Source organism: Haliotis cracherodii, unplaced genomic scaffold (genome assembly GCF_022045235.1).
Source record: "Haliotis cracherodii isolate W230 unplaced genomic scaffold, xgHalCrac1.p SCAF_6, whole genome shotgun sequence".
In the NCBI taxonomy this organism is placed as follows: domain Eukaryota; kingdom Metazoa; phylum Mollusca; class Gastropoda; order Lepetellida; family Haliotidae; genus Haliotis; species Haliotis cracherodii.
Window position 1 is genome coordinate 35,044,899 of NW_027266319.1, and position 17,934 is coordinate 35,062,832.

The window sequence follows — 17,934 nt, forward strand, 5'->3', positions numbered from 1 at the left end:
ATAATAAGTTTCTGGGACGCAACTGCCCAACAAATTGCGGCGCCTTAGACGCACGGGCCGCCCATGCCCCTTATTCTTGACAGTAAATAGGAAATTTTACAGAGAGACGTGTTTTACGATACAAGGTATTGCTGTAGTAAAGTCATGTCGTCCCTATCTCCACAGCCGGCGTGCTCAGAAGGACCATTCGGACCAAGAGATGGCGAATGTCAGAAGGCCACCACGTCAGAACACTCGCTGATGCTACACAATTCACACCAAGGACATGCAGCGATATGTGTCAAAGGGATATACTGAAGTGACAACACCAGAGACGTATGTGATGCACTGGTGATACAAACTAACCCCACCAACTCTACTGGCATCAGATATGTGATAACAAAAAACAATGACGACAATCACACAATAACATACATTAGTTACATAATCACGACACATTAGCAGACATGTTTTATACGTTGTTTTATAATTGATTGTAACAGTAATTACTCTATTATGTTGAGTAATATTCGTTAACAAAGCACCATTCACAACACAACACACTGTTGTGACTACATCTGCGACAACTCAAAACGATTTTAGCATGAATGAAAATTGTACCAATATACACCACATCACTGATTTAATTTCAAACAAATCTATGAAAGCACAGATGTAACTGTGTATCAGTTTGCAAAATTCTCGTTGATACATCATGACAACAAAGGTATTATACATACCAATATATTCACATTTTCTGCAACCTGTAAACATTACATACGAGTAACTGATTTGCTCAATTGACTCCGGAAGATGTCGTGTAATGTGGACATTTTCAGTTCTTGATCTGATCTTTATAATTGACCTGGCAGTTTGTGGTACCGAACATGATTTGATAAGAATCAGACTATTCTCAAGTCAAATCTCCTATTCTGTGTTCTGTACACAATAGTGTGCCCTGTTTGTCGACGTAGGCGTGTAAACTCGTTGACCTGATGAAAGGAGCCACGTGTAAATGTTTCCTGAATTATGTATAATCCCTGGACATTCCGGGATTGTGGGTAATGTCTGAACATTCCGGGGATTATGAGTAATGTCTGAACATTCCGGAGATTATGGGTAATGTCTGAACATTCCGGGGATTATGGGTAATGTCTGATCATTCCGGGATTGTGGGTAATGTCTGAACATTCCGGGGATTATGGGTCATGTCTGAACATTCCAGGGATTATGGGTAATGCCTGAACATTCCGGGATTATGGGTAATGTCTGAACATTCCGAGGATTATGGGTAATGTCTGAACATTCCAGGGATTATGGGTAATGTCTTAACATTCAGGGATTATGGGTAATGTCTGAACATTCCGGGGATTATGGGTAATGTCTGAACATTCCGATAAGTATGGTAATGTCTAAACAATCCGGGGATAAAGCGTAATCCCTGAACATTCCCTGGATGAAAAGTGATGCTTGAACATTCCGAGGATTATTTGCTTTAGTGTCTCAACTTTCCGGGGAGTATTGGTAATGTCTGAACATTGGTGATGTCTGAACTTTCAAGGGATTATGGGTAATGTCTAACCTTTCCAGGGATTATGGGTAATATTGTAACCAATACCCAACGCATTATGGGTAGCTGTTATGCAATGTTTGTTACTGTATTGGCACACCAGTAAGATGACATTTGAAGAGAGAATGTTTTATTTCTGAGAATATGTTTAAAGTCATCGGAAAATCATCACATAATTAAGTTTATTCACCTATTGTACATGTCATTGTTTTGAATTGATCATGTATTTTTAGATATTCTTTTATACAATGTGTGATAAATGTTGGAGCATATTTTTATGTATGTCTATGTTTTATATAAATTATGTATTTTATGCCATTATGTGTTGATTGTTTTCGTGTTAACGTCATCGAAAGACACAGCTGCTGAAGTTGCCGAAACAATGAAGTAAGTATTGGTTGCAGGTACTGATCGATAAACCATCCCGGTTGTATAAATAACTATTTATCTTTTTTCCATTTTGAGATTGTGTTTAATGTGACATTCACTTTGGTTAAACTCAGCTTACAAAAGTAAATGACACGGACATATTATATCCCCAAAATACGTCTTTAAACAAGAGCGTCAAAACCCTTTCCATACTTATAAAGAAAATTTGCTAGAAGAGGGTTCATTATACGATTTCGACTGTATCACAAACATGAGTAATAGGCGAACATGCCTGTTGTAAGAGGCGATAAACGGAATCGGACGGCCAGGCTCGCTGACTTAGTTGATGCATGTCATTGTATTGCATTTGCGTGGGTCGATGCTTATGATGTCAATGGCCATTATCGATTATCGACAGACCTCTGTCATATAGCTGTAATATTGCAGAGTGTGACGTTACACAAGAAATGAGTTTTTGAATGCAAAGGCATGTGTCACCTGAACAAAAGACGGGACTACATGGCCCATGTCAAAATAGGGAATTGCATTAGAAATCATATATTATTTTAACTGATACATCATTTATTAAATTTCTGCCTCATGTATACCATAAAACAGTTTTGAAAGCCTTGAAGGCTGTATTGACGCCTTGAATGTTGTAACCCCGATCACCCTGTTTTCAACAAAAGTCGTATCATGTTTAGGAGTCTTTAAAATGTTGGTAGAAAGAAAATACTGAACCTCCAACGTTGTGAAATGTAGGCAGCAGAGGCTGGAGCTGCTGAAATACTGCTCGACGTAAAGGGGAGGTAGACAACTATAACGTGGACGTCATCCCTCTTGTCATACAGTCTTGTGGATATTTGACACTGTCAATCTTTATTTATTTACCATTTATGCACAGATCTAAATATGAACCTGATGAGACGGTTAAATAGTATAGTATCTACCGAGAGTAAGATAAACCGTTATTCCCAGTTTCGAGTTGGTCTTTCCTACCTATAATCAAATTTAATGGGAACCTCTCCATCACTTACCACCTTCGAAATTTCTTGCGAAATTCGTGACCAACTCGTGTTATTCCGCGACAAGCCGAAGAGCGACTCGTGCCCCTCTCCATTCGTCAACACTCGCCCCTTTCCGTAACCTGTAGGACTCCCAGAAAATGCCGATGAGAGGGGCACGAGTGGCTATTGGGCTTGTCCCGGAATAACACGAGTTGGTCACGAATGGCCCCTCTCATGGCCATTTTTTGCGATCGGGTTCCGTCTTAGCGCAAACGGGCATACCTAAAACAATTGTCAACTCGTTGCGCAATGGTTCACATATATTTCCCCATATATCATATATATTTCACCTGCAATTGAAAGCACGTCAGGACAGGCGGAACTATACAGTATGATGGAACACATTTAACTGTGTATTGGGTATATTTTTAGATGCAAGACATATGTAAGATAAAAAAAATATTTCTGAGGAATTCTTTGACGAAGAACTTGAAATCATACGCATATTCTGATTGGTTTGTCGTAACATTCATCGACAGGTGGACGAGTCTTCTTGCAGGTTACGGAAAGGGGCGAGTAGTGACGAATGTTCTTGCGACTGTAACCCGAAAGAAATGTATCCCTACGCAACAGTAAACAAGCGACTTTTTCACGGCATATCGGATTGTTTAAAATAGTTTGCTATTACCATTTAAATTTAGTTCATTATGTAACACTTACACTTATACCAAAACATGCAAAATGCAAGAAATTTAAACGTGTTGTATTTAATGCGTTAACTTTAACAAATGCAAATTAACAAATCGACATCGCCGAGGAAGAGAATTTGTTCACACGTATTGACGTAACGTTACAGCAGCTCAGTAAGCCAATATCTAAGTTTTCGAAAATGAACAAGTTGAAGCTAATATTTAAGTTTTCGAAAATGAACAAGTTATATATTCCATTCTTATTCTATATCAGCTCGTGGATTATAGACTAAATAGACGAACAAATGAAAAGTAGTACCGGCGACCAATGAAAAACCGAGTTCTTACAAAGATTTCCTAGAGCAAATGCGAACGTGGAGAAACTTGCCTTCGGGGATATTGGAACATTTCGATATATTATTGGAAAAAATAACACCAAGTTACAGACTGAAAACTGAATCCCTTTTCTAGACGTCCACTGTTGAAACCTGAAACTAAACACAGAAATATCAACTATTCGATTTACCGTCTCGTCAGTGAGCGAATGAGTGAGCGGGGCAATGTTCATGTTTTAACCGGCAGTGCTAAACATGATGATTGTATGATTGTACTTTCCCTCAACTTCAAGGAAATAGGAACATTCCCATATATTTTAATGAAAACATAACAGCAGGTTACAGACTGATAACTGAGTCAGTTTTCGAGACGTCCACTCGGGAATTTGACAGCGTGTGAGAAACTGTAAACACGGAGAAAACTAGGGAACGAGCTGTGATCAAGTACCTGCACAACAAGAGCATGTCACGAGTGAAAATGCATGAAAAGGATGTGGATGACTGTACAGAAATGAACTGCAGAAGTAGCATTGAAGATTACTCTATTTACAGCTTTCCAAGTTAGCATGGGTAATAAATAAGAATGTAAATCAATGAAAATATCAATATGAACACTACTCACAAATTTTCTTGGCCCTTTGCACCCCTTCAAGTCTTATTCACCGCAGTGACCATCACGCACGATGCTTTTGTCGAGTGGAGTCGCCCGGAGCAGATAACCGACAGGGACCAAACAAGATCGGGATCAGTATACCGACCGGGACCAATACAAAATCCGGATCAGTTTACCGGGAAAATCCAACTTCAATATTATGCGTAACAAGATGTCTTCTAGTCCACCGCATGGTTATAGCTGACAGACGTGTTACAATTCAGTTTATTACTGACACTGTGGTGGTCAGTTTTGGTCAGTAAAAACCATCTTAACCGATACACTCCACATGAGTAAGTTGTCCGCAAAACCCTTTCCATATTTTATGCCGAGACCAGATCATAAACAATGGCAACATTAGGCTTTTTCCCCAATCAAAAAGTACAAGCGGTGACTGTAAGAGTAATGCCAATGAGCATGTATCAAATGGCAGTGCGTGCAGCTGCAGATTGTGACTAGTCATTACTTCCGGATGGTCGTCATTCCGTTAGTCGCCTCTTACGACAAGCATAGTCGCCTCTTACGGCAAGCAAGGGTTGCTGAAGACTTATTCTCTAGCCGAGTCTTCATGGGTCGCATGGCCTTAGAGATCCTGAATGACACCCTGTACGGCGAGCTCCCCTCCGGCAAAGGTCGTCCCCACCTCCTCTTCAAAGACGTCTTAACAAAGATCTGAGGACATCCCATCACGTGTCACGTCAGAACGGCCTTTCGCGAACTTTGACCGACCACTGAAATGACTAACAAGAAGTCCACATCAGCCAGTTAGAAAGCAGCTTTCTCGTCCTTTACGGCACTGGCGACTTCCATTTCAGACTACGCTTGAAGAGTATGTTTACAACATTCCGGAATGGCTTATGTATGGTTGAGATTGTATAGCAGTGCTTCCCACATACTGTGCAACTCCTCCTCCGTTCAATTGTTTATCCCATGGAAGCGAGAGACAGACGATAATTTTGATGGAATCAGTCATGTGGGTCGTAACTGTCGTTCAGAATACCCCGTGTTAACGTTTTCGAGGTTGCATGATTAGAAAACTCATTCCAACTGTAACTTCAGTGATCTGGTAAGCGACGCTTTGTTTGATCGGATGAAAGGTCGTTCTGACGTGACCCGTAATGTGATGTCCTCAGATCTTTGTTTAGCGATAGCGAGAACTAAGAACTGATTCTAATAAGATTGGTGATCTCTAATCAAGCAACCTCGAAAACTTTAAAACGGGGTATTCCAAACGATAGTTAAACGACTGAACCCGTACAATCTAGACCATCTATTAGCCATTCCAGAATGTTCTTTTGTTCAGGTTTCAAATTTTTAATCGAGAATTTGTCAAAATATGTTTCGAAAGTAGTCGCCAATTTGAAATTAGTGCCGGAAAGCACGAGAAAGCTGCCTTCGGATTGGCAAATGTCAACTTCTTGTCAGTCCTTCCATTGGTCAGTCAAAGTTCGCGCAAGGTCGGTCTGACGTGGCCCCAAATGGGATGTCCTCAGATCTTTGTTTAGCGGTAGCGAGAACTAAGATATGATTTTAATTAGATTGCAACAGGCGTTGCTCTGCCAGCTGCAACTGACCTACTTTTAACCCTGCCACAAATCCATGGTATCTCGAGATTGGCGGATGCCTACAGATAAAAAAAGAAAAAAAGCTGATCATCGTATACAGAAGTCTATAACAAAGTGTCCAAAAAAGTTCACCAATTTTATCTATTTAAAGAAAATAATTGAGCACCTATACAATAAGAAAATAATCTCAAACCAAACACTCACGTATGAGATCTTAAAGCGCATGGCCTAAAACGCGACACCTAGACAAGATCGTATCATTACATAAATTTCACTATGCAATAGGTTCAGATCTGCCCCTGTTATCAATAGAGAATTCCATACAAGAACAGAAAGGCGAATGTCAACATCTACCGTTAAAACTGGCTCTATGCAGCCATCCTTGAATCAAGGTGTCCTCTGAAGGGTGTGACCCTAACAGCTTAGACGGCAAAGATTGCAGTGGCCTAGGCAAAACCAGGGACGGGTTGTGCGCCAATGGCCATGTTTACAGACGAATCAAGGTTTTTCCTCCTATTGACACATGGCAGAAAACGTTATTGGTGACGTAGCGGCGAGCCGTGTGCCAGGACAATAATTCTTGACCATATTCGTGTGGGGGTGGTAGTGTCATGGTGTAGGGCGGTATCGCTTATGACTTGCGACCTGATAATTGTGAAAGGACATTTGAATTGTGCGTCCTGTTGTTCTCTTCGCTGGAATTACATGGCGACAATGGCAGACCACATGGTGCTCAGGTCGTCACCGATTATCTCCCACGGACATTGCGGACATTTGACTGGCCTCCTAAGCCCCCTGACATATACCAAACAGAGCAACCGTGGGATGTTATCGTGAGGAGTATGTACGCCAGAGACCCGGCACCCAAAAAATTGGCCAAGCTTGGGGTAGGTCTTCAGGCGGAATGGCGAGCAATACCAAGGGCAACCATGCGCAAGTTAATCAACAGTATGCCATGAAGGTGTCATGTATAGCCAAACATGCTGAACACACCAGATATTGATCTACACCACCAAAATATATTTTACAGACATTAGCTTCGTAACACCTTCACTATCATTTCATCAATTAACTTATTTTTTGTCGGTAGTACAGTATATTAAACATCCAGCACCTCATACACAAAACAAATAACATTTCAGCTTCACATATTAATTCATAAGCTTACCCAAACTTTTTTGATTTGCAGAAACTAATCATGAAATTGTGGAAAAACATTTGGCTTAATGGACCAGTTTGAAATTTGGTGATTGAAGGGCGGTGTTTCCAGCCATGATAAAGCATCATTCACCTTAACTGCTTTGTGTTAAAACTGAGTTCGTTTCAGATGGAAGCATGTTTCAAGCTGAATGTAAACACAAGAGGCATTTCGGCTAAACTGGTGATGGGGAATGTGTATGCACACCTCTTGGCGACATGTCACAACGTCAACATAAATCAGGAGGTCTTTGGACAATATACCACGCGCCCATTTGAATGTAAATGTCGACACCGTAAATTCTGCGTTATTCTTTTATCACATTGCACAAAGGCCGGAAGTCAGGGCGCATTGCCGGGCAATCCTGTCCAGCTTTTGAATCCGCTCCTCTTTCAGGGTCACATCAACAAACTTCTGTCAACAAAGAGAGTTAATTTTGTAAAAGGGATTGAAGGACTAACACCAGTAATACACGCACTCCACAATGGGTTCATGGAGATGTAAATAATAGTTATTACATTACGAGCTATAATGAGACTATCAGTTATCCAGGACTGGTTGTCCAGATAAGAACGTGCTGTGTGACAGGTGCTTTCTTCCGAAGAATATCACTTAAGGGAGAAGCACGTTCGTACCTTGAGCTGCTGAAGGCTGGAAGAACAGAGGTAAATCCTGTGAACGAAATTGTACCAAGACCAGATCAAGTCACCCCGCCAAGATACCATGCATGCTATGTCACTTTAGCTTCCCTGTGTGAGACCGTATGAGTGACGCTATGTAATCAAACATCAGAGTAGCACCACTACCCGGCTTTGTGGAGTGACGGTACCGTGACGTAGGACTCAAAGTGATGCTGGACAGTGTATAGCACGGCGGCATAGGATACAGTGTCTTCTGACGTGCAGTGACGAGTCAAAATCCTATCTGTCGTACAGTGACTACAACTAATCCCATCTGGTGTATAGTGACTACAACAAAATCCCATCTGGTGTACAGTGACTACAACAAAATCAAATCTGGTGTACAGTGACTACAACAAAATCACATCCAGTGTATACATTGACTACAACAAAATCACATCCAGTGTGCAGTGACTACAACAAAATCCCATCTGGTGTACAGTGACTTCAACAAAATCCCATCTGGTGTACAGTGATACAACAAAATCACATCCAGTGTACAGTGACTACAACAAAATCACATCCAGTGTACAGTGACTACAACAAAATCCCATCTGGTGTACAGTGACTACAACAAAATCACATCCAGAGTAAAGTGAATGCAATAAAATCTAGTTTAAAGTAGATTGGCATATGATAAAGACAGTGAAGTGTTGCGTATGCCAATACCGAGACTGCCATGTCCACCGGGGGCGTCATACTGTGCTGTATCACACTATGGTGTGTTGTATGGGGGCATTCAGAGAAACGAGCGGCTCTGAGGAGGCTACATGATGTCTTGCTTGGGCGAACGAACAAACACATTCCTCCTTTCTTTGACAATAGCTCCACGATTGATGTGAATGTAACGTTTGAGCCGATATCCATCACTGATCTGGATTCGGCAAGCCAGGTCCTGTCTGTACTCGCCTTCTTTGAACTTGATTGGCGGGATATGAACTTAACATGGAACACATCTCAGTACAATGACAATGCCTTCATTGAAGTCGAACCTGACAGTGTGTGGACCCCCAATGTATTTTTGGCGAACGCCATTGATAGTCCGGTGACAGTCGCCAGGCAAAATATTATTGTAACATGGCAAGGTTTTGTGACGTGGCAACTCCCAGGTACTTTCCGCACATCGTGTAAAATAGACGTGTTAAAATACCCTTTCGATAACCAAACGTGCAGCGTCAACTTCATGCCGACTTTCGGATACAAAATAAATCTAAATATAAAAAGAGAAAATTTAGAAAGTTTTAAAGACATAACCATTCAGAATGGGGAGTGGAATTATCTACAGATGAATTGCTATCATGTGTCGATACAGGGAACAGGCGTGAAGTCAGCCGTGTTTACAATAACATTAGAAAGAAAGTCGACCTACTACATCATCAACATCATCTTTCCTATGGCGCTGATGTCCATCCTGAACCCCTGTGTGTTCCTCATCCCCGCCCGATCGGGGGAGAAGCTTGGCTTCCTGATGGCTGTGTTTGTCTCCCACGCTGTGTTCCTCAACCTCATTCAACAGACCATGCCCCCCACCTCCGACTCCTTGTCCTTGCTGGCCCTGTTCCTGGTTCTACTGGAGACGCAGGGCTTCCTCACCATCCTCGCGTCCATCGTCGTCCTCGGTGTGCATCACCGGAAGGAGCAGGCTGAGGAAAAGGCAGTAAAGGCGAAGGAAGAACACGTCAACACGACTGATTTGGTTGAAGTGAGACATGGAAGGCGATTCTTGGGGAGATGCAGGTGTTGCTCACTTGAGAGAGCTTTGGATGGAGTGTTCTTTGTATTGTCGTTGGCAATATCTGTTTGTGGTTGTGTTACATGGTTGATTGTGCTATATGGTTGATTGTGAGTGAGAGAGGAACGGGGCGAGGTGGAGGTGCTATCCTTGGAATGATTGCACAGGAGCTAGTTGTAGACAAGCAAGACCCCATTACACATAACAGCCAAAGCTATTAACCTTAGCCACTAAGGTTAGAATTAAGGTTACCTTCGTCTGAAGTATTGCCTATGACATCTTGTGCTGAAGCCATTACTCGTATGCTGTTAAAGGCACGATAGTATATGTTTTCTTTGCCTATTTCTAACGCAGTTTGAGAGTGCCGATTAACATCAGATGTTTCGTTTGTTTGTTTGTTGTTTAACGCCCCACTCAGCAATATTCAACCTATATGACGGCGGTCTGTAAATAATCTCATCTTACTTATACTTCCTTACTTCCTTCAGTTGTTAATTCTAATCAGACATCAGAAGTACATTCACTGTCATGAATACATGGTAAATCTTCAACCCTCGTTTATGAATTAGCAGATGCCGTTTCCATCGAGGACAAAAGTGCCACCCTCCAAGACGAGGTACATAAGAGTCGCTTCACAGGAAGTTTTAAAAATGCAATGTAGTTTTATTCTAAGGTTTCACTCAAATTATTGTTTTTCATGCAACCTGTCATAAGGTGGCTAGCTTTTTCAGGACACATGCCTCTGAAATTATGCGCAGATTAAAATTGTCTACTCGGATATTTCATAATTGAAACTGAAATTGCCCCGTTCCATCGAGGACAAAAGTACCACCCTTCAAGACGAGGTACATAAGTGTCGCTTCACAGGAAGTTTTAAAAATGCAATGCACATGCCTCTGAAATTATGCGCAGATTAAAATAGCGTACTCGGATATTTTTATAATTGAAACTGAAATTGCCCCGTCCTCCAATAACACTGTAGATTAAACAACCCACATACTCATATGATAGAAGGTATACTTTTTCTGACTAATTACAATAAACAAATGAAGTAATATAATATTATGTATTCTTTAACTTATACTCAATACATATGTTTTTTAAACTGCTACTTGGAGCTGATTGCCCATGTCACATACGTGGTGACAGACGCTTTTATTGTCTTGAGTGTGTATTAATTGTTCAAGTCAATTTCTCTGCAAGCTTATTGTTCAGCAAATAAACGTTCCTCCTCAAATGAAATTTTGTAATTTTTATTGACTGCCATGCCATGCCAAAACGTATGATCGTGGGTTCGAATCCCAGTTCATCCCGAATATGTTTCTAGGTTTGTCAGCACCATACCTATGCTCGTTGGCTTTCACCAAAGTACTAAACGTCTAAGACCTGCATCACTTCGGGCTTTCCTCCAAGATGTAACTGAAATACTGTTCAAAACGGCGTTAAACCCAACTCATTCACTCAGTTTATGAAATGAGTGATTTAAGATTATTCGTCTCAACACCTTTCCTCAATTACGTTAGGACGTACGTGAAAATACATAACCGGGACAACAAGGCACTAGCAGCGAAAAGCTTTTTTGGCTTCGCCAGCCTCGCATTGCAAGCTACATGTATATATTGAGTCAAAGATCCCTCTATACATTGTATGGAAGACCTCAAAATGCCAATGATGTACACGTGAATTAAGTTGTACTTCTCCATTACTCAAGTCAATGGTCAACCTGGTGAACGGATACCACAGTGGCTAGGTAACTGACCGAATGATATTGTCATTGTTATCAGGGATTGTGCTATACAGAGATACCATAACTACAACACCTATATTTTATGACAGATAATATTGCTCTGATGGCACACGATTACAGGACACACCGGAGAGAAAACGGTATTGCTAAAAAATGTCCCGTCAAAGCATGTACTTTACAATGCACGGCTTTCTGGAAGACAACTCTGGTGTAAGACATGGATTAAAGGAGACCAAATCCGAAAGCCAGATTGCAATTCTGTGAGATGGTTTTCAATTAATATTACTGGAATCACATTCAAAATAGTTAGGCTTCATTCAATCAGCGGTTTCGGAGAATATTGCGTAAATTAAAAAGAAGTTTATGATAGTGAAGCGACGACAAGTACGCAATAATTACACTTCACATATAATATAATTACCATGGATCAATTGTAATATGATACATGAACATATAGAGATACGTGTAGCTCATTAGGCCCTGTCAACAACCGAATATGGACATTACAACATAAGAATGCAGGGGAGCACGATAGAATATCGGGAATAGGTTACATTGAACATGACACCTGACTATGGATCTGATTGGGTCACTTTGGTATGTTATCTATTCAAATTTTCCAATATATCAAAGGAGTCGTTTTCAAAATTTGTAAGATATTGCATGCCATCTTTCAACGCAAAAAATAATGTTATCAAACACAAACACATCATATCAACTGAATAAGTTTTAATTTGAATGAAAAAAACTGTTTCACTGGTTAACATGTCGGTTTTACGACGAAAATATTTTCAAACAATATGCTGTTGTAGAAGAATGTTGAGACATGGGTAACTCACAAAAAAAGCACATAAACATTACTGACATGGGATTTTCCATATCCATCTTCATCCAGAGGTGTCTCTTGAACATCCTGCATCATGGATTGACTGGGATTGACTGGTGTCTCCAAACTGTCCAGAGGTGAAGATGTCTCTTGAACATCCTGGATCATGGATTGCCCGAGATTCACTGGTGTCAGAGGTGCTTCCAAACACTCCAGAGGTGAAGATGTCTCTTGAACATCCTGCATCATGGATTGCCCGAGATTCACTGGTGTCAGAGGTGCTCCCAAACTGTCCAGAGGTGAAGATGTCTCTTGAACATCCTGCATCATGGATTGCCCGAGATTCACTGGTGTCAGAGGTGCTTCCAAACTGTCCAGAGGTGAAGATGTCTCTTGAACATCCTGCGTCATGGATTGCCCGAGATTCACTGGTGTCAGAGGTGCTTCCAAACACTCCAGAGGTGAAGATGTCTCTTGAACATCCTGCATCATGGATTTGTTGAGATTCACTGGTGTCAGAGGTGTTTCCAAACACTCCAGAGGTGAAGATGTCTCTTGAACATCCTGCATCATGGATTGCCCGAGATTCACTGGTGTCAGAGGTGCTTCCAAACTGTCCAGTGGTGAAGATGTCTCTTGAACATCCTGCGTCATGGATTGCCCGAGATTCACTGGTGTCAGAGGTGCTTCCAAACTGTCCAGAGGTGAAGATGTCTCTTGAACATCCTGCATTAAATGGATTTGTTGGGATTCACTAGTGTCATAGATGTTTCCAAATTGTCCAGAACTGAAGATGTCTCTTGAACATTCTGCATCTTGGATTGACTGGGATTCACTGGTGTCTCGAAACTGTCCAGAGGTGAAGATGTCTCTTGAACATCCTGCAACATGGATTGCCCAAGATTCACTGGTGTCAGAGGTGCTTCCAAACTGTCCAGAACTGAAGATGTCTCTTGAACATCCTGCTCCAATCACTGGTGTCATAGGTACTAAACTGTCCAGAGATTAATATGCTTCTGGAGTGCCATCTCTCCTTTTGCCGGTAATACCCATCTTTGATTCTTTGCACAGAAAAAGACAAATATATGATTGAAAACATAACATTTAAAGAAAATTTCAGAACCCTTGTCACTTTAATTGCAAAAACATGTGTTAACTGAATGGTGAAACTATTATGTTGACAATTACATCAAAGCCATCTGTCTTCTGAAATATTACAAGGAAAACATAAACAATATTCAAAGACGTCAAACTAATTGGGTTTCAAGAACTTATCACTAATCTTACAATACTCTATGTCACTATTGAAAACATAAACTTATCTATAAACAGTTTGTCAAAACCCTTATAACCCTTTGTCACTACTGTTACAGAACCACTAAACACATAATATTGGCGAAAATATGTCTACCAATCTTTCAGTTCAAGTCAATTTTGTAAAACTTAAAGAGATATGTTTTATAACAATTTAAAACATGTATTAAAATTAAGTAACACTAAGTTACTACTGTTACAATTCAGTGTCACCACAGTTACAACATATTCTTTCAAATTGTAAAATCCCTAGTCACTACTGTTACAATTCAGTGTCACCACAGTTACAACATATTATATGCACTTCGAGTAAAACTGTTGGTAATTCAATGAAATCAGTATCAGTTTTTGTCAAACAGTTTTTACTGAAAAATGCACTTTGAAAGTAATTCTCTGCAATTGTAAAACTTAATCCACCAAACCATTTTCTTACAACATTAAATCAGTTATCACTACTGTTACATTTTGTGTCCCAACTGTTACAAAACAACTAAAACGTATTAGATGAACACTAATGTCAATCAGTTCAAACAAATCTGTCAAGCAATGTCAAACTTACATATATTATTGTTTCAAAACAGCTAAGAATGTTAGCTGACACTTTTATTTATGCACTTTAGTCAAAATGTGTTACAATCACTAAATCCCCAGTTACTGCTGTTACAATTAACTGTCCCTACTGTTACTAGTATTTAAAATAGTCATTACTGTTGCAATGACAGATGTGATTCTGATAATTTTGAAAATAAATTCATAAAACTTAATTGAAACAAAGTATATTAGTTTGAGTGGTTATGTAAGTAAAGCAGAATCTGTATTGAGATTCATTTCAGTCTCAACTGTTACCATCCTTCGTCACTACTGTTACATATACTTGCCGTGTTGTCTGTTTTCTGGCCATGCATGTGTGCATTTTTCAGAACGTTCAAGCAAAATCATTGTATTCATTATAATAATTATTTGTACAAACAGCTATGAATTATTCTTTCATTTGTCCTGCAGAATACTAGTTCAACTGACGATAGGTCCCCACTGTTACATTATAACACAAATGACACTGTAACAGTAGTGACCGGAACATTAGTGACAAATCACTGAACTTTCATTTCTAAAATAATGATTGGTCCCTTAGGATCAAAACACACATGCTTCCCAAACTATGCACAAAATGGAAAAGCAGTACACATATGCACACAACAATTATATGACATAGGTTTTCTTTCAAGCCCAGTAACAGTAGTGACATTACAAAACAAGAAATATGAAAAACGACTTACCTTATGTGTTGTAATTTATTTATTTCTGCAGTCTCCAAAAAACAGGTGCAGCCATGTTGACATCCAAAAAGCAAGGCTTTGGAACAGGAAGTCGTTTAAACAGTCAGCAAGGGAGACGCCACTTATTCGATTTATTTAGTTCTGATAACAGTAGTGACATGTAACCTTGTGTCAAGCATAAAAAAGGAAATAAATGGAATATTTTTCATTCAAAAATAATTAAATTATTTGTTATACTTAATATAAGATAATCTTTATAGATATATGCAAAAATGTCTGACAAAAAAAATATTTTGGATTAAAATTGAATATCATGAAGTTGGGCCTTCAGGCTTGTGGCAAGCCAAAATGGGCAAAATTTGACCCTTCAAAGTCATTTTTATCTTGCCTAATTACAATCTTAAATTGTTCAGGAAAGAAATGTAATACCTTTGCACAATTATTGTGGCTTACCAGATACATTACTTGCACCTTAAAATTAAAATTAGAAATGGGTGCCTCAACTAGGATAAACCAAGATAGAATACCAATTCTGGGAAAGCACTGACGACATTTATAGCGTTTTGCCCACTGCCTAAATTAACCTCTTGGTACATGTAGATGGATTGACGTCAGCAGAGAAATAGAATATATACATTATTACTATATTGAGTAAGATTATTGCTTCATCGATACATGTCACCCTGATCGCAATACCCGTCATGATATTGTTGGAATATTGCTAAAAGCGGCATGAAACAATAGTCACTTACTGGTCATAATGAAAATGATATGTTTGTGGCTTAAACAGAATACGAAGAATCTGAAATACGATATGCATGGCTGTATTAACATGTGCCCGCATTTTCAGAATATAGTCATTTGTGGTAGCTGCTAGTGGCACGAATGAGACTTGTGCATGCGTTTTAAACATTTATGTCCGAGTTTAATGAGAAGGTTTTTTTTCGATTTTTCAATCAACTGTTACGGTAAGTTTAACTCACTCAATCCTTGCTTGGACGAGTACATAGAACTGTATTTGAGAAAAATACATATGTGTAGAGAGGCAAATTTTATATCATTCAATATAAGCTCTCGAGACATGACCAACTAATCTGAAAGTCCATTGTGTTCGACAATTTAACACCCGTCCGACAAAGTGATAGATATTTTAAACAGATATTCGACAATGTCACTCAGAAACATCAGTATCCCCGGAAATGTAACATGATTCATTACTGGAAAAACACAGATTTTGTTTTATTATGCCCATACATGTGGATAACTAATTCGTGAGTGAGTTTGATTTTACGCTGCATTTAGCAATATTCCAACAATATCACGGCGTGGGACACCAGAAATGGGCTTAACACATTGTACCCGTGTCGGGAATCGAACCCGGGTCATCGGTGTGACGAGCGAACGTTTTAACCACCAGTCTACCCGACCGCCCCCCTCCATCTTGTAAGGGGCGAGGTTAACTCTGGCGATAGATTGATTCAGTCGGGATGAAAGGTTATATCGCCTTTAAAGATGTATCGAGTTAAGGAAGAGGTAGCGAAAGAAGGTAGTTAATGAAGAGGTAGTAAGTCTACTGGCGACTGTTCAAATATGACATACAAATCTATGTAAAAGTAGCATTATCTTTACCACGGCTAAGAGCTATATATTTACCGCTATAAGGACACATCGGGCTTCCAGACGACGTAGGCAGACACTACAACTGCCTTTCTACGGTAACTGGGGTATCATTGGGTGTGGACAGCACCCGCAACTCATTCCTACACTTCACAATGAATGCGGAAGGTTATACTTTCCCCACTGCTCGGAACATCTTGATCAGCAAAATACACCCCTATATCTACTGACCACATTCTTCACAGGGAAATCCAGCATAACATGGCTTTCCCAGAATGGAGCCCACATGACCACGGACAGATGTAGTGTAACCCATGTCCAGGCACCTTGGTCGTCTAGGTATAACCTACTACAATAGTTGAAGGGCACGGTTATATCAAATCGTAGCCACCGTGACTGTAAAATATTTCGAATTAAGAGGGTGTGTTCGATATTAGACCATAGTGCAGAACACGATTCTTACCGGGACAATAAATCTGTATCATCTTAAAAGTGATATCATCGAGTAAATGAAGATCGAATTAACATGATGAAGGAAGATCCACCTCAATAGCCATATCTTCCAGTAAAAGTTAAGACACAAAAGTTGTGTTATGCATCTTGTCAATAATGACTCGGCCTTTAAATCTTTTCCCTATTGAGAGAGTCATGCTTTTGGTGTCCTGAAAAGCCTACGACAAACATTTCGTATGGAAACATTGTTTGAAACAGGTGTTATTATGTATATACCAAATAATAAGTTACACGGAGATGATTTACCATTTCTAAAGGCCGTATCAGTGCGTGCTACTGACACTCAGGGTATATTAAGGTACAGAAACAAGCGTTGTACAAGACAAAAGGATCGCCTATATGAAGTAGACGGGACATTGCATATCATATATTGATGTGACATAAATATATATATTGTCATATGGTATGCATTAAATGAATTCTATATCCCCGATGCTTTCTACAAAGTGTTTCTGAATAACTACTTGGAAACACTGGACAGATAAAATTGCGAAATTATGCGATAAGGCTACGAAATCGATTGATGATAACACCTGTCACTGACAGGTCAGGAATCATCTGATTACGACAAACAACATGTGATCATGGTCTGATATGTTATTAACAAACCAAACTTGTATCTCAGGGCACGCAGTGGGCAAGCAGACTAGGGCACCTTGAAAAAACATTCTAGTGGTTAAGGGAGTATTAACTCGTAGTGAGCAAGTCTATCCTGTTGCAACTATGCAGTCATAGATTGACTGAAGTGTAGTTACTTTATATGAGTATCAAACCGTGTGTTGTGTTAATTCCTGTATGGTGTGCGACAGTATTGATTGTTGATTGTTTGTTGTTTAACGCCACACTCAGCAATATTCCAGCTAT

At 39.8% G+C, this 17,934-nt stretch overlaps 2 protein-coding genes and 1 pseudogene across 2 annotated transcripts in view; 2 read left to right on the top strand and 1 right to left on the bottom strand.

Annotated features, from left to right (window-relative positions):
- LOC139444727 (protein draper-like) overlaps positions 1–1,867 on the top strand; it is a 32,089-nt gene extending 30,222 nt beyond the window's left edge. Inside the window, exon 19 of the mRNA XM_071225658.1 lies at positions 166–1,867. Within this exon, the coding sequence (XP_071081759.1) occupies positions 166–241 (76 nt within the window). The 3' untranslated portion in view covers positions 242–1,867. The remainder of the gene's footprint in view (positions 1–165) is intronic.
- A 7,111-nt stretch (positions 1,868–8,978) lies between these two features.
- Positions 8,979–9,884, top strand: LOC139446826 (acetylcholine receptor subunit delta-like). Its single transcript, XM_071228164.1, has one exon. The coding sequence runs from the start codon at positions 8,979–8,981 to the stop codon at positions 9,882–9,884; it is 906 nt and encodes a 301-aa protein (XP_071084265.1).
- A 1,603-nt stretch (positions 9,885–11,487) lies between these two features.
- Positions 11,488–13,402, bottom strand: LOC139446380 (coagulation factor V-like; annotated as a pseudogene).
- Positions 13,403–17,934: the final 4,532 nt, after the last annotated feature.

Coding starts and splice junctions, on each gene's coding strand:
- LOC139446826 (XM_071228164.1), top strand. CDS start 8,979: ATGAACTTAACATGGAACACATCTCAGTACAATGACAATGCCTTCATT.